The sequence below is a fragment of the Brachypodium distachyon genome, chromosome 2 (genome assembly GCF_000005505.3).
Source record: "Brachypodium distachyon strain Bd21 chromosome 2, Brachypodium_distachyon_v3.0, whole genome shotgun sequence".
NCBI lineage: Eukaryota > Viridiplantae > Streptophyta > Magnoliopsida > Poales > Poaceae > Brachypodium > Brachypodium distachyon.
The window spans coordinates 39,087,362-39,110,298 of record NC_016132.3 but is presented as its reverse complement, the minus strand read 5'-3'; the positions used below and the strand labels follow the sequence as shown (position 1 = coordinate 39,110,298).

Here is a 22,937-nt window from a genome sequence, read left to right as displayed (position 1 = left end):
AATACACGAGATTTACTTTCTAGACACTTCTTTTTCTTTTTGCTAGATTTGTTTCCGAAATACTTTCAGGACTTTTGAGTCGCAAGATTCTCTAAACAAAGGCAGTAACAGACAAGAAAAAAATTGCAAGAACAAAGTTGTAATCTTATATTCAACGAAAGGTAGAATTGTCTTCAAGAGATTGAAGCAGAAGGAAATTTTTTCCCATTATCAAACCCTGAGTAAAAAGAGAAAAAAATATGTTTCATAATTCTTGCCTCAAATTTGTCTAAAAATAAACGTATCTATTGCTAAAAAGTGTCAAATACCTGTAATATTTCGACAAGAATTATGAAACGGAGGGAGTAACAGTATCAGTCTGTAATACTGTTTGGTAGTGAAAAGAATTTTATTTGCCAGATTTGCAGATGCAGACGCACGGCGACGGCGATGGATGATGTCTCTGTAGCACGCCTCGCAATCGTCGTCAATACACGTGACCCGTATTCTACAATTTTCTTATTTTACTAGTGCTGACGAGAGAAAGATTTGACACAAATGTAAAATGCCTTTTTTTCTTTTTCTTTTCTGGTTTGGTAATTCTCGGCGGCTGCGTGTAGAGTTTCTAGTCTCACCCTCACTGTATCAAGAGAGGGTTACGTTGTGACCAGATGCTAAGACGTATCTGGCCCGAGTTTAGAAACGACTAGCTAAATATCCGTGCTACGAAATTAAGAATTTGTATTATGCATGAGTTGTTTAAATATGTGTCATTCATATTTTTAAAAATTTATGATAAATAGAAAAAAAAAATTAAATACTATTTTTTAAAACAACAGTTATCTTAAAAGTCACGACAACCAATCAAGCATAGTCAAAAGATCGTGATATGTATAGAATGAGTGGCAATTAGATAATTTTGTAGGCATTAAATGATAGATTTTTGAGTGAACTCGCGACCACCAACTCAGATTTTATAAGTGTAAAGATAATAGTTTCATCCAAGATCAAGGTCGTTTATACTGCGACTCGCAAATAAGATGTAAACGGGATTCCGCTTATGTCCTACTTCTAATTCAAAAGAATTTGCTAGTTTAAAATTTTGGTTTAAAATGAATGGGATATTGGTGGGATCCTTGACACCACACTCGCAAAGAACTTGATCCCCACAGGAGAATATGTTGAGTTACAACGGTAATGTCCAACCCGTCACGCGGATGAGGATGATTGGAGGCATCCACGGACCAATTAACTGTCTCGATAGCATGTCGTGTGTGGACGGTAATGGATGAGGAGCGGTGAAGAATTTGATATTGAACAATGCATCGGATGCTAGATTGTGGTTGTTCATGCTTATCATGTTTGATTCATGTAAGAAGGATGAGTTGATCAAGGTATGCTCATTGATCTTTAGACGATTCGGTGGGTTAAGGAACTTGCGAACGGGCAATTCAGCAATTCATCATGGGCCTTTTCTTTGGACCTTAACACCAAGCCTGAAATAGTTATGCAATCTGAAATATTTCTTTAATCATTTTCAAGTTCATATTTCCTCCGTTCCAAAATAATTGACGTCACTTATTTTCGGACGGAGGTAGTATAAGATTTAGCATACAATTCTCCTTAAAACCTATTACTCCCTTGGTTTTTCACCATTCAGGGCTTTTGTGGGCTCTTGGGCCAGATTCCGGACAAAAAAACAGAGCTAGTGCATGTGCTGAAGACGCACGGCAACGGCACGGCATGGATGATGGATGTATCATGTCTCTGTGTAATACACCTCGCAGTCATCGTCAATACACGTGACCCATATTTTACAGTTTCTTGGGCCGCACAGTTTTATACAACTGCTGTTAGTTTACTGCCTGACTAGAGAAAAGATTTGACATGTGATGAATCAGACAAAATGTACAGACTGATCCTAGTCGCAGCATTAACCCTTTTTCTGTCGTGTTTCATAGAGACTGTTAATTCGAATGGAACCGTCAAGACAAACAGGATTACAGGAATGATGAGTGCAACGGCACGCAGAGGCAGGCAGACAGGGCCCATATGCAATTGTCTCCGTCAACATACATACACAGGATTATGTGGTGTCCCATAATATCTTTACAAATTTTCGGCGCCAAACCATGGCTACTTATGACATGATATAATATAATATAATAATATAAAACGAGGCAAAAAAAGGTTTATACAGACAGACATGTGATGATGAATCAACATTCAACTGCAATTTTTTTTTACAATGTAAAGTTACATATGGAAGGAGGTGAGCACTGCTAGAGAGATGTAGATCGAAAGACTGCTCACGAGGTGATCCGACGGAATTTCAAGCAATTGTTTTTTTTTTCTGTTTCATATTTTTTTTTAGAGAATCTGTTTTTTTTCTGTTTCATGAATGAGGCAGCAGAAAGCAGCATGTTGGGCCGTACGCGACATGAGCGCTTAGCCCTTATAAGGCCAGAAACATTAAGCCCAGAACGACACAGATCCACCCTCCCTGTAGCAGGCAGCCGAGGCGCGATCTATCTCTCGGCTATTGTTGAGCAAGGCTGTCGCAATCCTCCTCCTCCACGATAGACTTCATCACGCCGCCCCCAGTTGTGGCGAATTGTGCCCAAAATTCGGCCCGTTACTCCTTTATTATTATCATCGAGGGATTAATCATCCGGCCCATTACTCGAGAGTCGAGACCCTTTTTTGTTTTTTGAGAACTGAGAGTCGAGACCTAAGCTGAAAAGGCCAGCTCTCACACTTCCTTAGATGGGCCAAGTTTGTTGGTTGCCAGCCCAACTCACTCGCTTTATCTCAGAAATAACTCAGTTTTTCTCCATTTTGTTTGCTGTATACTATTTCAGAGTCAAATGTATGTTAGACCAGATAGATTACTCGGTGGAGTTACCATTTGTGACCCGGAAAATCACACATGTGTGTATTCTGTGAAGAAACTATATACCGATAACTTTTTGTCAAAAAATTCGAAATTAATTCATACAAAATGACACAACTGATGATCATTTTAGTTAACTGTATTTTCTAAAAAAAACACTTGTATTATTTTTCTTCACATGCACGATATATATCTGGTTGCAGAGTCACTACGCCACTGATGATCTATCCGGTGCATGCAAAATGCATTTGCACTTCTTTTTTCTTAACGACCAACATGTTGCTTCCTGGAAAAGGGAAAATGAGTCCTGATTATTAAAGAAACAAAAGGGGAAAATAGAACGAGAAAGGACAAAGTTTTGGGCAAAAAGGGCAGATACCACTTCACCTAATATTCAACACAACAAGGCATGCATGCACACGACATCTTCAAAAGGAAATAAGAAACGAATACATATATTTTAGGAGAGATATTAAGAGACGTAGAATTTGCCGTGTTGTCGATTCAACCCGATCGCCGAACCAGTTCACCCCTGAAAGTGGGGCAGATCTAAACGTGTGCTACCATTCAGATCTAAACGTGGATCGAAAGTGGGGCTCTGATACTATGAAAGAGTTTCATGCACCGAACCAATTCACACAAAAGTCCAGGCTGATGGAGAAAAAAGCGCAATCCATGTATATTTCAACAGTACCCTTAGTTTTAAAAAAGTTTTTGCAAAAGCACTATGTTAAAAACAAAAATGTCAATGTCCAAATTAAGCCAAAAAAGTGCACCACAAAAACAGATGATCGATTGATGTCCTCCTCATTTCTTCAACCAATCGATCACCAATTAATTAAAGTTGGGTATATATGAAGCCGTGTTGCATGGTACTACTTGATTACGTACGACGCGTCGTAGTAAACAAGAGTAGTTTAATTAATTGGAGAACGACATGTCATGTGCATATGCATGACAGTTTAGCGGCCGGATTCAGGACTTAGCTAGCTAGCCAAGCCACCTAATACCTGCAACGACTCTAACAACTTATAAGCTTGTTGTTTGTGCGTGTGAGAGAGAGTGTTGCTTTTGACTAATGAAACCCCGATTAAGCCCGTGTCACCCGTATACCGTACGATTATCCGTTTCATGTCGTCCAAACTTCCAAACTGGAGTAAGCCGTTTTTTGATTCGTCATCTATACATGGTAATTATGCCAAATTAGCAAATAAATAAATAAGCTATTATAATTAGGGTCTAGGGATGCATGGTCTCATGTTTGACTTTTTTGGTTAGAGTTGGCAACATCGGCGTACGTATGGACATCGGTTCCATTTGAATTTTGAAGGTGTTGTCTTCGAGTGACAATTTGTTTGTCGTAGTTGAAGGAAAAGATGACTGCTACGATGACAATGCAATGAATACTTGTTGTGGTCTTAGTTCAAATTATTTGTCAATACGCAAAGAAATCTACTTTCAAATCCAAATTTGAAAATACTCCCTCCATTTTTAAATTCTTGTAGTGATTTTTTTTCAAAATTAAGAGAGAGAATATTTTTCTGATCATGTATAGCCTTCTTCGTGGTCCATGTTGCAACGGGACCATCAAACAAAACTACACTAGTATATATACAAGAAGATCTCACATAATTAATCAAGAAGATACACACACATATACAGATTGATTGATAAGAGAGAGAGGAGCGAGGAAACCAAGATGATAGAATCACCTTTTTGTAGCAAGTTGCGAATAAAAAGGGATTTGCAGCAAGCAAGCTAGCTCTAGCTGCAGGCATACATACATGCATGCATGTACAATTGTACATGCACACAAATTAAGCCAGCTGGCTGATGCTGGGATCGACATAGAAATACAAAACCCTAGGTTGGCGCCGCCAGTTGCTGCTGCTAATTTGTTTGGTTAATTAACGTGTTAATATAATCAAGCCAGCCCACATGCATGCATGGCATGCAAGCAATGCAAGCGGCCGGCAGCTAGCGCGGCTTGATTAGTGGTCAAGCACATGCATGATGCATGCAAGAGCTTCTTAATTTAAATTTTTAGTGCTTCCTCTAATTCTAAATTTTTGACTCAAATTTGTTCGAATATGGATGTATCTATTCTTAAAAAACGTCTAGATACATGTAATATTTCGACAACAATTTAGAATCAGAGGGAGTATATCACAATTATATATTCTACTAGCAGAGTGTCCGTGCGTTGCTACGGAATAAATTTTCTCGTGCGGGAGATCCGTTTCCTGTGGGGACTGAGGATGACGGGAGCTTGCACTCGTGTCGTGTGGAAAATCGAGAGGAGGGGGCTTGCGCTGAGGACGGACGAAGACGGACGGCTTCATGATCTGAGGTATTTGATGTCATATTGGACGTAATTTCGATGAAGTGATGTATTTGATGGCATATTGGACGTAATTTCGATGAAGAGACGTACCGCGACGTCCGTACCATCACCACCAACTCTTGTCCGTACGCCGTATATTAAATTGGAGTTGGTGGTGATGGTACGTCCGTCGCCGTACATCCTCCACTCTTGTCCATCAGTACGTCGTACTCTTCGTGATTCGATCTAACTCCTCTCCTCGCCAAAACTCTTCCCGATCCCGATCCCTATCCCGATCCAACTCCTCACCTCCTCCTTAGCACAGGCCTCCCGATCCGCCGCCTCCCTCCTCGCACCCGATCCGCCTCCTCGCCGATCTCTCTTCCTCGCCTCTCTCTTCCTCGCACACCCACCCCTGTCGGATCTCCCGCGCTCCTCCACGCCTGTAACACATCACCATCCCCCCGCCAGGAACGCGCCCACCGTCGTCAAGGGCCCCGTCTCCTTCACGCCGCAAATCTCGGCCAAGAACCTCATGTGCGCGCTCCTTGCTGCTCGTGCACGACGCAGTCGCACGAGCCACACGCAGCTAGCTTGCCGACATGCTAATAGATTGTTTTGTTGGATGGACGGATTTCACCTCCATTGTTTACCGCATTCTGATCCATCTACTGTTGGGGGGAAACAAATCTCTAGCCACCATGGACACAATCAACATCTCACCGGGGAGATTAGATCTCCAAGGTGAGCTCTGAAAACACGACTTCATCTTTCTACACCTTCTGTTGCTCACTGCTTATGATGCCCCATAAGCCCATCGTGTGTAAGGCGCTTTATAAAATTCTCAAGGCTACTTGTGAGGCCAGGAGTAGCACACTATTGGTTGCCTCTTTATGTATAATACAATTCTCTTCCCTGGAAAAAACAATTCTCTCTCAAAAGGATTTTTGATATGTTATGTTTGCCTTGTTTAGCAAACTTAAACTATTGTAGAACTGCATTCTTTTTTGCAGCATTATTAGGCGAACGGGTGCAATGTGTATGTTCACGTTCTTTAAGAAGGTGATTGGCATGTACTGGACTGATAATTTGTTGTAACACTATAGTTTGATTTTACATGCATGGATTAACTACCTGAAATATGGCAACCAGCCTGAAGCAAGCTCTCTATTCCTCCACTTTGATGGTTCAATCAGTCATCTGTACATTGTCTCAATATTAGGTTTGGGGTAGAAGAATAAAAGCATGTTATACTAATCTGTCATACTTCTGAGTATGGATGAGTCCACCGAATCATGTTAACTAATCGGTGTCGTTGTTTTTCTATGATTCGGTTTTCTTTCCGTAGCAACACACGGGCGTCTTGCTAGTAGATATGGTACTGTAGTATTCATAAAACTGCTTTTTTAGTAAGTTTCTTTAGTTAAAAAATATGTATTTTGTATTATTTTTTACCTCCTCCTCTCGTTCGATCATACCATAATCAAAGTTGTATCTACAGCTAGAGCACCAAATTATAAGTTTTATAACTAACTCTCAATCAACAAAAAATAAGCTTTCATTGCGCGTGGTGCCTGCATGCATGCATGTGCATGCATGCGCGCGCGGGAGAAAGAGATTATAGGCATGGACAAAAATTGCACCGGACCTTTCAAAGGTTTTGGTTCCGTTAATTAATCAATCAATTTTCCTGTCCGGAGTAGCAATTAGCAAAAAGCTGTCAGAATCAGACAAGGGCGCACCAAATCCGATCGAGGGCATTTCGGTCACTTGGCAATCTCTCTGTATATACGTCCCCGTCTTTGTCGTCGTCGTCGCCGCCGTTGCCGGCCGGCATCGTGCTTAATTACCTTAGCTTGACTTTGACTCCTCCTTCCTCCGTTGATCCGTACGTACGTCCTCCAGTTGGCAGCTTTTGCTAGCTGGATCTTGATTTTAGCTTAATTTATCTGCCTAATCACGTCCTGCCTGGATGGATGGATGGTTATCCATTTCCTTAATCGGTCTCCTTCTTTCTTACAGTTGCAAAAAGAGGAAGACAGCTGACTGAGGAGGAGGGTTAGTTACTTATCGTGGCAAGCATTAAAATCAATAAAAGTTTTCATTATCATTTTTTTTATCAATGCAAGATATGTTTTTTCTAGCTGCTTTGATATTGAGATTCGAGCAACATCACGAGACAGGGGACTCCAGTCCTGGCTACTCCATCCATTTCAAAATATATTGCACATAAATTAGTAAATATATATGACGTACAAGTATTTTTCAAGACAAATGGAGTATGTACAATGATATTTGGTCTCACATACTCAATTCATATACTCCATACTTTATCATACAATAGCCGTCTTGGAGGATAGTAAAAACGAGAAAATATGTACTACGGGCAAGTGAGAATTATAAATCTGAATTACCACCTCAAACTTCCAATCATTTGAACCAAAATATCCAACCTACAAACTTTTGACTCCCCAAAATATCCAACCTTTAAACTTTCGATGACTCTCCGAAATATCCAACCTGTCCTTTTTGTTTCAACATATCCAGCTTTCACTTTTTCTTTAAAGACAAAGGGAAAAAAAATTCCTTCTCCAACTCCCACTAAATGGAAAAAGAAACCGGACAGAAAGTTCTCTCCATCCGTTGTACACGTCTAAAATGAAGAAGAATTGATCGGACAAGAAAGAAAGAAAAATCCTTTCCAGCTACTGCTGCTGCTAACTAACAACTGAAAATTAAAACCATAGACTGTAGTACGAAATCGGCAGGAATTGCGTGTCCGGAGACCAAGTAGGCAATAACGTGTCCCAACTCTCAAACCAAAACCAAACCAAAACCGTATGAAAACAGCAAGAATTTTTAGTTTTAGTTTTAGTGCCAGAAGAAGAAGAAGGAGAAGAAAGTGAGAGGAAGCAGCTTCTGATGGATAGTGGAGACACGCCATTCTCATTCCCAAATAATACTCCTTTCTTCCTTTCTGTTTCCCTTTATCATGTCTTCCCCACGCGCTTTGCTTTGATTCCTTCGCCGGTTAAAAACTCCTCCTCTCTTCCACCATTCCTTCTCCTCCATTCCTTTCCCCTACAACTAGTACCCTCTCTTCTTCCTCTCTCTCCGCCGCCGCCGCCGCCGCTTCGAGATCCGACGACCTTTTCCACCGCCGCTTCGAGATCGCCAGTTCAGCCGCCGGCAAAGGGAGGGTACAGGAGTGAGCAAGAAGAAGGAGGAGGAGGAGGAGCAAGAGTGAATCGGTTCTGTCTGTTCCTTGTGGTGTTTGACTTCTCCGGCCAGATCTAAGCAGGCCGGCTCTGCTTCTCTTTCTGCGTTTGCTGGGGGTTTATTAATCGCCGGCAGACGGAGAGAGAAGGGTCAATTCGGTTCTGCTCGTTGCGCCAGATCTGAGCTCGTACGTCGTCGGTCGGAAAGGCGGGTGCTTTCTTTTTTTTGTGTGTGAGGTTCATCCATGGCTTCCTCTCCGGCGGCTGCCAACACGGCGTCGGCGTCCTACTGGTGCTACAGCTGCGACCGCTTCGTGCGGGCCGCGGTCCCGGAGGGCGGGTCGGCGGCTGATGTATCTTGCCCCGGCTGCGGCGGCGGGTTCCTCGAGGAGATGGGGGCGCCGCCGCCCGCCCGCTCCTCCTCCGCCGCCGCGACCGCTGCGTACCTCCGCCGCCCGCGCGCGCATCACGCCAACGACCTGCGACTCCGCCGGAGCCGCCGCGCCGCCGCCGCCGCCGCTGCAGCTGCAGCAGCAGCCGCCGCCTCTGGTGCCGCGGGTGGCGGTGACCGCGCACCGTTCAACCCGGTCATCGTGCTTCGGCGCTCGTCCCCTGCCGGAGCGGGGGGAGACGAGGACGACGACGGCGGGTCCCTCGCCGCGGCGAGCAGCTTCGAGCTCTTCTACGACGACGGGGCCGGCTCCGGCCTCCGCCCGCTGCCGGAGAGCATGTCCGACTTCCTCATGGGCTCCGGCTTCGAGCGGCTCCTCGGCCAGCTGGCCCACATCGAGGCGGCTGGACTCGCCCGCGCCAGGGAGACCCCGCCGGCGTCCAAGGCCGCCGTCGAATCCATGCCCACCGTCACCATCGCCGCCTCCCACGTCAGCGCCGACTGCCACTGCGCCGTCTGCAAGGAGCCGTTCGAGTTCGGCGCCGAGGCCCGGGAGATGCCCTGCGCGCACATCTACCACCCGGACTGCATCCTCCCCTGGCTGCAGCTCCGCAACTCGTGCCCCGTGTGCCGGCACGAGATGCCCACAGATGCCGCGCGGTCGCGGGCGAGCAACGCCGGGACCGAGGAGGAGACTGTCGGGCTGACCATCTGGAGGCTGCCTGGAGGCGGATTCGCTGTCGGGAGGTTTGCCGGCGGGAGGAGGCCTGAGGAGAGAGAGCTTCCGGTCGTTTACACGGAGATGGATGGTGGTTTCAACAACGGCGGCGCGCCGAGGAGGATCTCATGGGGGGCCAGGCAGAGCCAATCGACTGAGAGGAGCGCCATTAGACGCTTTTTCGGTAATGTGTTCGCGTGCTTTGGGCGTGGGCATTCGTCGAGTTCTCAGGCTTCCTCCTCTCAAATGAGGCCTGATGAGCTGAACGAGGCGTCGGATCATTCTGCTGCGTTCAGCCATGGCTCAAGAAGCCGGAGCATGAGCTGGAGGTTGGAAGACGGGCACGCCGACACGATGGTGCAAAGATAGTTCTGAACCGAACCAAAAGAAAGAACAGGTCGTTGATTGCTTCTGTTTCATGTTTATGTATTTAGAAGAAAAGAAACTCGAGGATTTGTAGAACAGAATTGGTGTTGTACATAGGAGCAGCATCTTCTAGAGATTAGTTGCAGGGAAGATGTCCACTGTGATTCTAAATTGAGCATTTGGCACTTGAGGTGAATTGTTTTGTTGGTAGCAAAATGCAGTGTTTGGTCATCTTTGATTCATTTAATTCAATGGGGACTGATGTTTACAATGTTGAAGGCATATTCTCGTAGATATCATCTATCTCTTGCAAATATATCATGACTTTCTGGATGGTTTCTATGTCGTTATCACTATGATTAGTGATTAGGTTTTCTGGATGTTCTTTTGTGTTCCATCCATTTCATCTATCCACCAACAAGAAGGCCTCATACTTTTTTTCTTTTTTTGCAAAATAGTCTACCTAGCTGAAATTTGGTTGTACTCAGATTTTTGAGTTCCTCTCGATGACATATCTGAAACAAAATATTGTTTACTATCCTCAAATGTATGCTAGTGTTGTACTACTTGCCAGTCACCCCACATCACTGTCCTGATGTAAACCCTTTTTAGTAGCAGCAGCTACACATGAATTCGCCCATTTTTATTGTCTTTTAGACCGCTGCATTTATGTAGAAAGCATGAGAAGGATATGCATGACTATCTGTAGCATAGTAAAAGCTTGTAGATTCTTCTGATGGCTGACTACCTTTGCGGTAAGTTTGAAGGTCTATTGTTCTCTTCCAGTGCTTGAAGAGCTTCTGCTGCTGCTACATACTTTGCTGCAGGTTTCATTTGGTAAATCAACCAACCAACCAAGAAATGCTCCTTTCAGGCATGGTCCATACAAGTATTAATAGAACCACCAAACTGGAACAATTCTGTTGTTTCTTCTATAATTCTGTTGGAGTATGTGTTTAGTGGTGCAATGATTAAGCTGTCCCCTAATCCTGCCATCCATGCCTGTTTCGGTAGTTGAGCGTGCAAACAGAGTTGGTGCAAGCTGAGGTACGATTTGCTAATCTTCTTCAGTTTGTCTTCAGAAATGCATCGATGGGGGTTAGCGCGATAATTTTTTACTCCCATCATTGTCTCTAAACAGCTATGGGTACGAGTTTTTTTTTGTGCGATGTAAACTGTACTGCCTAAGGAGCGTCATATTGTGTAATGTTGCTGTTGGGACAGTTTTTAGTTCTTCTTGATCCAGGGCAAATTTTGATCTGAAACAGGATACATGCGGATAGGTTAATTGCATTTTTCATTTCTTTTTGGGTTAAGGATTGACTGAACATGTCTATTTCAATTTGGGTGGATGTCATTGTCCTGATGAACAGAAAGTGGTAGGCACATGAAGTTTACCACATTATAGGCTCTTTATAGAATCGATATGGACATTGCACTTGCACATGAAAGTGGTGGACAACTGGACATCTGGGGCTCTGGGTTCTTTACATTCTCTGCTTAAGCCTCCAGGTTCTTCAAGTAGCTACTGTCATCCACTTGTTGCAAATATATCATGATATACTTGCCAGCTTTTGGATGCTTCGTAATACGGTGCAATTATTAGCAATAATAATTCCTGGGTGTTCTTTTTTGTTCACAAAGTTGACAGGCATATATCCATCTCATCCGCCTACAATTAACACAATCACCATTATCTTTGCAAACAATAACCTGCCTTCGAATTTTGATGTATCTTGTTGATTTTTAAAATTTGAGTTCTTTTGGATGGCTTTTCAGAAAAGGATACTTTTTACTTTTTTTTTAACTGAACTGAGATACTTTTTACTACCCGCAAACTTATGTCAGTATTGTTGTATACTCGTATTTTGTAGTCAATCTGCATGACTGTCCTGATGTTAGGCACAGAAAGTAGCAACTACATGTTTTAACCCTCCTTTTTAATCCAATCGTTCAATTTGTGCAGCTGAGAGGACACACACATCGGTGCTACAGTAAAAGCCAGTAGATTCTTCTGGTAATAGTTGACTTCCTTAGCAGAGCTTTCATTTGGTAAACCAGGCCAAGGATGCTCCTTTCAGGCCTGGTCCATACAAGTATAATACTGAATTGCAACGTTTCTGCTGTTTCTTCTATTGCGGTGTATGTAGGGAGGATCAATGATGAAGCCATACCCTAATCCTGCCATTGCTGTCTGCTTCGGTAGTTGAGCTGCAACTGTGGAAGGAGAGTTGGTGCAAGTTTGTCTGCAGAAATGCATTGTCAAGTCACAATATCTTTGATACCATACAATTATTTCGTGTTTAGATACTGCTGGTTTATTTTAGTTTGTCTGCAGAAATGCATTGTCAGGTAAAAACAGAATATCTTTGATACGATACAATTATTTCGTGTCTAGACACTGCTGGTTTTATTTTCTGCAAAGTGAAACAGCCTAAGCCACATCATAATGGAAACAATCATGGTTATTGACCCAATTCAAATTTGATCTAAAAACGTGGTACTTGTAGACATGTATTCTTCAAACAGTTTACTTGATCTCAAGGCAACTAGAAGAGGGGATGGATAGCGAACCTGAAAGACTAGCACAGACTCGCATGAGCTCGGCTGAAAAAACATTTTTTCCATCTTTGAAATTTTCTAAAGGAAAATTCACACTTGTACATATGTTTATTTGCAAATGCCAGGGCAAAAAAGAATGACACAAAGCCAATTTGGTGCTATAAAAGTTGCTATGTTAGCCCTTCATCCATGTCTTAAATGTTAATGTACATTTGTCACCGTTGACTAATCGAGGTCTAAATCTAACTGTATTTGGATGAGATCCGCATATGCGCACCCAGCATGTGAAAAGAAGTGTAATTAAATGTACAAGTGGCAGGCAAGATGCATGCTTGAGGGCACTTTGTTTCAGTTTAATTGCCCCGAATTCATTATTGCTAATGAGGTTCTCTCCCTGCTGTAGCCTGACATATGTTATTCTTAACTCACTTACACCCGGGTCCAGTTGCCCTCATGCCAGCCATTGTTAGGTGAGACAAGGGAAAGCTTTGCACTGTCAGAGTTCTATCTGCTCCCACCACCACACAAACACAGAAGGGAGGTGGAGGGCAGAGGCAAGGAATAGAGAGATTCATGGCGCCTGTGGTGAGCGCTGCGCTGGGCGCATTGGGTCCCCTGCTGGCGAAGCTCACCACGTTGCTTGCAGATGAGTGTGGCCGCCTGAAAGGGGTGCGCCGTGAGATCCGCTCCCTCAGATCAGAGCTCACCAGCATGCACGCTGCCCTGCAGAGTTACAGCATGCTAGAAGATCCCAGTCTCCAAGTGAAGGCATGGATATCGCTGGTGAGGGAGCTGGCCTACGACACCGAGGATTGCATCGACAAGTTCATTCAGCAGCTTGGTGATGGCAGGCAACAGGGAGGCATCAAGGAGGTCTTCCGTAACACTGTTCGCCGTCTGAAGACACTTCGATCTCGGCGCCGAATCGCCAGCCAAATCGGCGATCTGAAAGCTCGTGTCATTGAAGTGCAAGAGCAGAAGAACCGTTACAAGCTGGATGATATTCCTCGTAGCACCTCTGATCATGTAGCTGTGGATCCCCGGCTTTCTGCTCTTTTTGCTGAGGAAGCACACCTTGTGGGCATTGAAGGTCCGAGAGATGATCTTGCCAAGTGGATGGTGGAAGAAGAAAACAGCCCGGTCGAGCATCACCGCAGTGTGTTGTCTATTGTTGGATCTGGTGGATTAGGAAAGACAACACTAGCGAATCAGATCTATCGCAAGATCCAAGGGCATTTTCAGTGTCAAGCTATTGTATCAGTCTCTCAAAAGCCAGATACAAAGAAAATTGTCAAGGACGTCATCTCCCAAGTGCCTTGCCAGGATGGATTCACAAAAGATATTGACACTTGGGACGAAAAGAAATCCATAGCAAAGCTAAGAGAACTCCTGCAAGATAAGAGGTAATTTTCTTTCACCTCTTATTATTTTTCCAGTTTCATGTGTAGTTCTCATTGCTCGGATAGCTGTTACAAGATGTACCACTAATGTTTCACATATACACACAGCATTGCATACCAAGTTAGTAAATTACCATCGGTGGAAATCTTGTTCCGAACCAGGCTAAAAGATGCTTAGCGCAAGAAATATTTATCATCTCATTACATTATTAACTACTAGTTGAGTACCTGAAGCATATATGTGTAACTGTTTCCTTTTTCTTGCTGAATCCATAACTGTTTGATGCTATCTACTAATTTTATCAGGTACCTCATCATCATTGATGACATATGGTCTATACCGGCATGGGATGCTATCAAGTGTGCTTTTCCAGAGAATAATTGTTCTAGCAAAATTATAGCTACCACACGCATTTTTGCTGTAGCAAGGTCATGTTGTCCGGGTGATGATGACCGCATCTATGAAATGGAACCGCTAAGTGCTCCACACTCTGAAAGATTGTTTTTCAGAAGAATTTTTGGTTCTGAGAATTGCTGCCCTGATATGTTCAAGGAAGTTTCAAATGAAATCCTGAAAAAATGTGGAGGGCTACCGTTGGCAATTATCAGCATATCTAGTTTGTTGGCAAACAGACCAGTTGTCAAAGAAGAGTGGGAAAGGGTCAAAAGGTCAATCGGTTCGGCACTGGACAAAGACAAGAGTTTGGAGGGGGTGAATAGCATACTATCCCTTAGCTACAATGATCTTCCACCAAATCTCAAGACTTGCTTGCTGTATTTGAGTCACTTTCCTGAGGACTATGTGATTGAGAGAGAAAGGTTAGTGAGGCGATGGATAGCGGAAGGCTTTATCTCTGAAGAGCGTGGACAGACCCAGCAAGAGGTTGCAGAGAACTGTTTTTACGAGCTTATCAATAAAAGCATGGTCCAAGCAGTGGATATTGGCTATGATGGTAAGGCTAGTGCTTGCCGAGTACATGATATATGCTCGAACTTATTATATCAAAATCCGCTGAAGAGAATTTCATCACTGTGATAAACGGTGCGCAAGCCATCTGGGAAAATTCTCATGGTTATATTCGACGACTATCAATCCAGCACATTGACCAGGAGCTTGCATCAGTATTGGCAAATAAAGATTTACGCCATGTTCGATCTCTAACAGTAACAGACTCAGACTGCATCAAACACTTGCCTAGCATTGCTCAGTTTGAAACCTTACGTGTACTGGACCTGGAAGGCTGTGAGGGCTTGGAGGAGTATGATATGAACGGTATGGACAAACTGTTCCACCTAAAGTACCTGAGCTTTCGAAGCACGGGCATACCAGAGCTACCACCAGGATCTGTGATGCTACATAATCTAGAGACACTAGATCTTAGGAATACAGACATACAAGAGTTACCAGCTGGAATTACTGAGCTCGTTAAACTAAAACATCTACTCATCGTGAGAGATACATATGGTGAATTAGAGGGGAACACAAAGATACCGAATGGGATAGGGAACATGAGGAACTTACGAGCGGTCTCAGGGTTTAATATCACCATGAGTTCAAAAGCCGCGGTGGAGGAGCTCGGGAACCTGACCAGTTTGGATCATCTGCATGTAGAGTTGGACAGCGGAGGATCTGAAGAGTACAAAGAGATGTTGCTCTCCTCACTATGCAAGCTTGGTGCCTCAAAACTCCAGTCTCTAGAGTTATACAGTAAAGAACCAACTCCCCTCGAGTTCTTAGATTCTTGGTCCCCTCTGCCGTCTTCCCTCCAATTGTTCAATATGGACACCTATTACTATTTACCGAGAACTCCAAAGTGGATCACACCAGCACTGACCAGTCTAGCATACTTAGACATCAATCTGATCGAAGTAACAGACGATGATCTGCGCCGGCTTGGGAAACTGCACGCCTTACTTTCTCTGGAACTGTGGTTGAAATCTGACCCAAGGGAAAGGCTTAAAGTCCAAGGGTTTCCGAGTCTGAAGGAGTTTATCCTCGTCTGCAGAGACAACCACGGTGGTGCATATGTTACGTTCGTGGAAGGGGCTATGCCGAAGCTTGAGAACCTTGAGCTGCCATTCCATGTGTCGATGGCAAGAGCATACGGCTTCTGCTTTAGCATCGGGCATCTCCCGTGCCTCAAAGAAGCAGAGGTGCATCTTTACAACAAGGGAGCCAAGTATTCAGAGACCAAGGCTGCAGCTGCCGTTATCAGGACTGAAGCTGGCATCCACCCGAACCATCCTAGTGTTACTATTGTTGAGGAATAGCTGGTCATCATCCGGAGAAAATGTTGCTCCTGATCACATGAGGATGAGGTATTAAATTATTAGTAGCTGTCCAAATCCACCCCTCTCTGTAGAGAAACATCGCCTCGCTGTTTTCACATTCGAAAAACACATTCTCCTGTTTTATCCATCTCCAGGCTTCTCAAATTGGAATGTTGCACCGCTTCATTTTGCGCAGTGTGGATGTTGCTTGCTTCGAGTGATGCGCATGCTGAAGGAGGCCGCAAGCTACTCCTCCTCGCGCTTCCAGATGAGAACATAAGATGGGAAGCTGAAACAGGGCGTGCACCGGGAAGGAAAAAAGTTGGTCTTAGTTGCTACTAATTGCTACATTAATTCTGTTTGAATATCGTTAGTTGTTACTTTTGGTGAGATTGGATCACTTTTTTCATTCAAGATTGTGGACTATATCTGCCTGTCAAATCCTTGCACTCCTTTAGATATCCTGGAAGTGCATCGATTTGTGTTGAAACAGTCGGTGACAAAAGCATGCTGCTGCTTCTATATACACTGACTTCAATTTCAGAAGACTGTGATTGAGGTCAGAAAAGAAGCTGCCTGCCTGCCTGACTGAAATGAGTTGGATGCAGCTTATTTTTATTCAGTGACATTTGTGCTGTTCTGGATGGCTTTTATCTGAAACAAAGATATCTTTTCTAGTCTCCTCAAATGTCTGTAGTTTCAGCCTTTCAGGTAGTCATGGATCCCCCAAATTGCTGGCCTGACGTCTTTTTTTTCTTGGAGATGAAAAAACCAGAGCAAGCTTGCGGCAGATTCTTCTGATGGCTGTCAACTTGCTACCTATACGCCGTCGTGGATGGATGTACACGCTTGCATTGCTGACTAGGACTCGAGGGGGACCCCACCTTATCCATGCTCCGTGGAGGATTCGCTGACAGACGCGTCTCAATCTTATCCATGAAACGAAGAAGAAGAAGAAGAAGGAGAAGCTCTGTGCGGCCGGAGTTGATCCCTATCTAGAGTACCCTCACGCTCTTAGCTTCTTCTTCTTCTTCTCGCCTTACCCAGCAAACCAAATCAAACCCAGATCCACAAATTAACCATGGCCACCGCCGCCTCCTCTTCCCCTGCCGCCGCCATGGCCACGGCCATCAACGCGCCCGGGCAGCTGCGGCGACCGGCGCCGCAGCTGTTGATGAGGCCGGCCAGGAGATCCAAGTCGAGGGTCGGTGCGGTGGGTGAGGTTGCGGCGGAGGGGAACACGTACCTGATCGCGGGGGCGGTGGCGGTGGCGTTGGTGGGGACGGCGTTCCCGATCCTGTTCTCGCGCAAGGACACGTGCCCGGAGTGCGACGGCGCCGGGTTCGTGCGCAAGACGGGCGCCACGCTGCGGACCAACGCCGCCAGGAAAGACGACCGCCAGATCGTCTGCGCCAACTGCAACGGACTCGGCAAGCTCGGACAGACCGACAAGCTCTAGGCTCTAGCCTCTAGCTGGTTCAATCCAACAACTCCCCACCTCATCTTCATCAAGTATACATATATGCGTCGATCGTCTTCTTCTTCTTCTTCTTCCCTCGCTCGTCTCCTTCCTAGCTCCATCTTCCTCCGTGTATACGTGTCTTGCTGATAACAATTTCAGTTTTGTTGTGTACGTATGCTCGTGTGTGTGTGTGTGTATAGCATAAGTGACGTGGCGGTAATAATATACGGGGTACGTACCGTCTGTATATACATGCACGCTACTGTACCGCCTATCTTTTTTTTTTGAGAGGACTGTGCCGCCTATCTTTGCTCTCAAAGCGACGGCATCTGTCACAGACGAAAATGTTTTTGGTGGGCCAAAGCGAAATCAAGGCCTCCGGTGACCTACTCCGTGGGCCCATTGGACCTCTCACAGGAACCAATTGCTACCTCTAAAGTGACGGCGGTGCACAAAGCACACTAGTACGTACTTCACTCTAGTAACGGCTTCGAGTGTATTGAGATGAAAAAAAATGAAATCGTATCAGCCAGAGAGACCTGGCTAGATCAAGAGGAAACTTCCTGACAGAGGCAGAGCATGTTTGGTACGTACATATTGCGAGAGAGGAAGAAACCGTCGATACAAGCTTCCGAATTTACAGCGCACTGTGGCTATATAAAACATAATTCTTTCGGCCGTCGTCTATTGACAATAACTAATCCGTTGACGGTTGTTTCGTCAAAAAATAAAACATAATTCCTGGGCCGTTCACATGTATGGCCAGTACTAGCTAGGTTGTTGTGTATGCATCCTCTGGAAGAACAATAAAAGTCAAATATCGATCGGTCTCCCTTTTTTCAAAAAAGAGAAAATCTCGCCAAAAAGCCAATTTATGCAATGGTCTCCTCGCTGATTGTAGGACAATTGTGACAATTTTACCATGGAAGGTTAGCATGGTCCTTGTACAAAGATAACACATACGCGTGGGGAGAGAGATCGAGAGACATTGTCTGACTCTGCTCCAAACTTGACATTTCTAGCGGCGGCGCATCAAACCGAGATTCAATTGCAGTCGATGATGGCAATAAATCTGGTTGTGTGCAATCAATTGATGCACAGGCCGGAGCTTCTGTCATTTTCCAAAAACAAAATTGCCGGTCCATGAACCTTTCGGAAACCGTAATAATTTGGTGTCAAGAGGATTGTTGAATGTAGAAATATTAAGAAGTCGAGAGAGTACAATTTTTTTTTCTTTTTGAGAAAACAGATTACAGGCACAGACGCTCGCAAACACGCACGGACACTCACCGTTATGAACGTACACACGCATATCCTACTGGCTACCCCTATGAGCAGCACCTTTGAGCATGATCTCGCAGACAGATAAAAAACCAACTAGAGAATAGATCGATCGACCGACGGGGGGATATTGGATGGATGAACCATGGAAGGAATTAAGGAGAGGAATTACACACATGCACGCAAATTTGATATGATCCGAGCTAGCTAGCTCGCATGCATAATTAACATTGGTTAATGCTGCTGATCAAGTAAGAAGGGAAGCAATTAAGGTGCCAGCTAGCAGCTATCTGGCATATAGTTGCTGTCGTCGTCGTCGTCGTCGCGCCAGCAGAGGAGCATTTGGACGCAGCGGCGGACGATGTACAACCTCGCCCGGTGCTCCCTCACCTTCCTCCTCAGCCTCCACCGCCATGGCCCCCGCCGCCGCCGCCCGTTGTTCCTCCGCAGCGCCTCATCCTCCTCCTGCAGCTCCTGGCTGTTCCCGTCGACCGCCGCCGCCGCCGAGGAAGACGACGACCCTGCAGTTGATGCTTCCGCCTTCTTCTTCTTCTTCCCCTTCACCAGCAGCTTCTTCTTCCCCCTCTCCTCCTCCCTCGCCTCCATGCTCTCTCTAGCTCCCTCTCGAAGCTAGCTACAGAGATTGGAAGAAATGGAGGATCGATGAGGATCACTCACCAATGGCACACACATATATATAAGCTCATCGATCAGTGGTAACTGATGCTCTACTCTCTTAATTGCGCTGTCTTGTCCCGTTGCTGGCTACACTAGCTGCCTGCAATGCAATGCAGCCCCTCGCTCGCCGGCCGGCCGGCGATCGGCCATCTTCTCGAATCTCCACCCGTAACGGCTGCCTAATGCTTGCTGTCAGTGTCAGTGCCTCTCCACGCACGCACACGACAACCCGGAGATTAATCGCCAGCGGTGGAAGGAAGAAACAGCCGAAACGGACTCAAAGATTTTCCATCTAGAAGGAGGATAGACTGATAGAGTGGAAAAGGAAAAACAAAAACGTAAAATGAAGGCCCATTGCGGCCCAGAAAAAAAGAGTACGTACAAACGAGGCCCAAGTAGAAATGCGGCCCAGCTTGTAATAAAGCGATAAGGAGAGTGACACCGCTGCTGACAGCCGTTCACTCTCTCTGCCGACCGACCAAAGCCCCCATTGCTTTAGTTCGCTCGCCGGAGACGATGGCCACGGCGACGATGCGCGTGTCGTCGTCCCCGTTCAGTGCCCCGCCCCTCCGTTCCCCCTTCCGCCGCGTCGCCCCGTCCAGGCGGGCCGTGTCGGCCGCCGCCGCCGGCGGAGCGCCTCCCACCGTCCTCGTCACCGGCGCCGGCGGACGAACAGGTAGTGTAGACAAAGACAACCACCCCATCCCCCCCATCAACTCACGATTCACCTTTCCCGATTCCAATTCGCATCTCCGCGGCAATCTCCAGGCCAGATCGTGTACAAGAAGCTCAAGGAGAGGGCGGGCGAGTTCGCGGCCAGAGGGCTGGTCAGGACGCAGGAGAGCAAAGACAAGATCGGCGGAGGCGATAACGGCGTGTTCATCGGCGACATAAGGGATCCCGCGAGCTTTGCTGCCGCGGTCGAGGGCATCGACGCGCTCGTCATCCTCACCAGCGCGGTGCCCAAGATGAAGCCCGGGTTTGACCCCAGCAAAGGCGGCCGGCCGGAGTTTTACTTCGAGGATGGCTCTGATCCTGAGCAGGTGAGTGGGCTGGAAGAATCGTTGGATGCTGGCATTACTCACCATTAGCAATGGTGACTTGTGTTTTTTTTTCCTTCTTGAATTAATGTCTCGTGTTTTTTTTTGTTGATGATAATTTAAGGTGGATTGGATTGGCCAGAAGAATCAAATCGATGCCGGTAAAGATCTTCACCTTCGTCTCGCTTGCACATATGTTCTTCAAGCAATCAAATGTTTAATCTTATCGTTATTGGTCTGCTATTGCTTTGCAACTTGTTTTCTGTTACGGCGTTAAACAAACCCGTCGTGTGTTTGTTGAAACGACTGGCTGGTGAAGCATCCATGTGTTGTTTGTTTCTTTGGTCAACTCATTTGTTTTCTTCGTCTCTAAGTTGTTTTCATCTTTAATTCTCTATGTGCAGCCAAGAGCATAGGTGTAAAGCAGATAGTTTTGGTTGGATCCATGGGTGGGACAGACCTCAATCATCCATTAAACAAGCTAGGAAATGGAAATATACTGGTATATGGAATGTTCAAAGATTGTTTTCTGTCTGTTCTTCTCTATATTTCTGTGTGCAGGTGTATGCATAAATGAAGATAACATATGTATCAGTCGCAAACTTAGAATACTCAACGCTTATCTAAATTTGCAGGTGTGGAAACGAAAGGCAGAACAGTACCTAGCGGACTCTGGTCTACCATATACAATTATAAGGTTATGACAGAAACACATTTGTTTAAGATGAATTTATTTATTCTTGCACATTCCACAAATATTTATTTTATCACATTTGCATTATGGAATAAGCTGTCACTTTTTCCTTCGCTATAGATGTCCAGTCTTAAAATTATCTTATGTTTGTGTCATAAACGAAGAAAACAACAGCAGTACATTGAACTGCAAGAGCTATGCTATCATCATTTGAACCAGGGCATTGTTACCTGTGATACAATTGAGCACAAAGAAGCTTATTCGGTTCAAATGTGTTATTTTTTCTGGCAATGACCACTAAAGGCTAGGAAAAACCTCCTGCAGGTTGTGTACATCTTGCACTGCCTGATGACCAAAGTAATCCCCTCACTCGTGTAGGATTTGAGCTTTTCATGGAGTACGATAGGAAACGCCTCAAAAACAGGGGCATCTGTTTAGCATGCCAAATGATTTTTCCAAAGAAAAACATAGGGATGTAGAATAGCTACTTGTGTTCACTTTTTTTTTGTCTCTTTTCAGGGCTGGAGGACTACAAGACAAAGATGGTGGTGTGCGAGAGTTGATTATTGGGAAGGACGACGAGATCCTGAAGACAGAAACAAAGACTATTGCCAGACCAGATGTTGCCGAAGTTTGCATACAGGTAACCTTCATTGACTGAAACACATGTTTCTGTAGATAACTACTTCTACCTTTTCTTTCAAAAACATAATCCTTGTATCTATCCACTCTTAGTGTCTACCTACAAATATATTTCACATATTTTTGTCCACAGAAAATTTCCTGTTTCATTCTTATTTTTCCCCGCTGATCCATCTATGCCTTTCCTGTGTAGGCCTTGCTATTTGAGGAAGCGAGGTTCAAGGCATTTGATCTGGCATCAAAACCTGAAGGCGAAGGAACACCAACGACAGATTTTAGGTCCCTTTTTGCACAAATTGCTACCCGCTTCTAGGAAGACAAGATAATTCTGGCCAAGAAACTGGGACAGTTTTTGGTTCGGCGATATGAAATATTTTATTGGGTCAGGTTAGTGTTCTGTTTACTAATTTAGAAAATGTAACATTTTAGCCTATGCAGCATTATTGCATAGTGATTTTTTGGCCATCTCTTATCTTTTTGTCAATGGATTCTGCATAAGATGTTTATGGTCTTCCTGTTACCATTTCTAGTCCTTATTTATTTATTTATTTATTGGTGATCTGCAGGAGCCCCTTCGTCTTGGACATGGCAGTGTGGAGAACAGGTAGGAAATGTAGAACACGGCACACAGACACCTCATCAGCAGCATCAGGTCCATGGAAGAGAGAAATTAAACTGAGACCATGACGGCTTGAGATGTCCAGGGTGTTTGTTGTTAAACTGAGACCATTGTATGGATGCAAGCATAGTTTTAAATAGCGCGCTATAGCATCGCTATAGCGGCGCTATAGTGTTTGGAGAGGGCTCCCACTAAAGCTATGCAATTTTAGCGCTAACCTAAGAAAAACGCTATTAGCTCCGCTAATCACGCTATAGCGCTATATTTTAGGATCGTTAGCGCGCTAAACTGCCCCTGTGATAATTATTTTTGGCGCTTCTGGCACAGGCGTGACCTAAAATTTCATCGCATCTCAAGCAATGCCCAGCTCATTGTAGTTTTCTAGATTTGAACAAAAACA

General features: G+C 44.9%; 4 protein-coding genes, 1 long non-coding RNA gene and 1 pseudogene across 5 annotated transcripts; 5 read left to right on the top strand and 1 right to left on the bottom strand.

Annotated features, from left to right (window-relative positions):
• The first annotated feature begins 7,997 nt into the window (after positions 1–7,997).
• Positions 7,998–10,166, top strand: LOC100825919 (E3 ubiquitin-protein ligase RDUF1). Its single transcript, XM_003569054.4, has one exon. The coding sequence runs from the start codon at positions 8,659–8,661 to the stop codon at positions 9,889–9,891; it is 1,233 nt and encodes a 410-aa protein (XP_003569102.1). The 5' UTR covers positions 7,998–8,658; the 3' UTR covers positions 9,892–10,166.
• A 1,261-nt stretch (positions 10,167–11,427) lies between these two features.
• LOC112271100 lies at positions 11,428–12,198 on the top strand. Its single transcript, XR_002963967.1, has 2 exons — positions 11,428–11,905; positions 12,039–12,198. It is a non-coding gene; the product is annotated as an uncharacterized LOC112271100 (long non-coding RNA).
• A 636-nt stretch (positions 12,199–12,834) lies between these two features.
• LOC100825604 lies at positions 12,835–16,801 on the top strand (annotated as a pseudogene).
• Positions 16,802–17,081: 280 nt separating this feature from the next.
• Positions 17,082–17,834, top strand: LOC100825298. The gene has a single exon (XM_003569053.4). It carries the CDS (start codon positions 17,203–17,205, stop codon positions 17,578–17,580), a length of 378 nt encoding a protein of 125 aa, XP_003569101.1. The 5' UTR covers positions 17,082–17,202; the 3' UTR covers positions 17,581–17,834.
• Positions 17,835–18,783: 949 nt separating this feature from the next.
• Positions 18,784–19,905, bottom strand: LOC112271099. The gene has a single exon (XM_024460064.1). It carries the CDS (start codon positions 19,468–19,470, stop codon positions 19,144–19,146), a length of 327 nt encoding a protein of 108 aa, XP_024315832.1. The 5' UTR covers positions 19,471–19,905; the 3' UTR covers positions 18,784–19,143.
• Positions 19,906–19,998: 93 nt separating this feature from the next.
• Positions 19,999–22,877, top strand: LOC100824992 (uncharacterized protein At5g02240). Its single transcript, XM_003569052.4, has 8 exons — positions 19,999–20,218; positions 20,311–20,585; positions 20,707–20,743; positions 20,987–21,084; positions 21,218–21,279; positions 21,796–21,919; positions 22,112–22,305; positions 22,485–22,877. Exons 1-7 carry the CDS (start codon positions 20,059–20,061, stop codon positions 22,229–22,231), a joined length of 876 nt encoding a protein of 291 aa, XP_003569100.1. The 5' UTR covers positions 19,999–20,058; the 3' UTR covers positions 22,232–22,305; positions 22,485–22,877.
• The last annotated feature ends 60 nt before the right edge of the window (positions 22,878–22,937 follow it).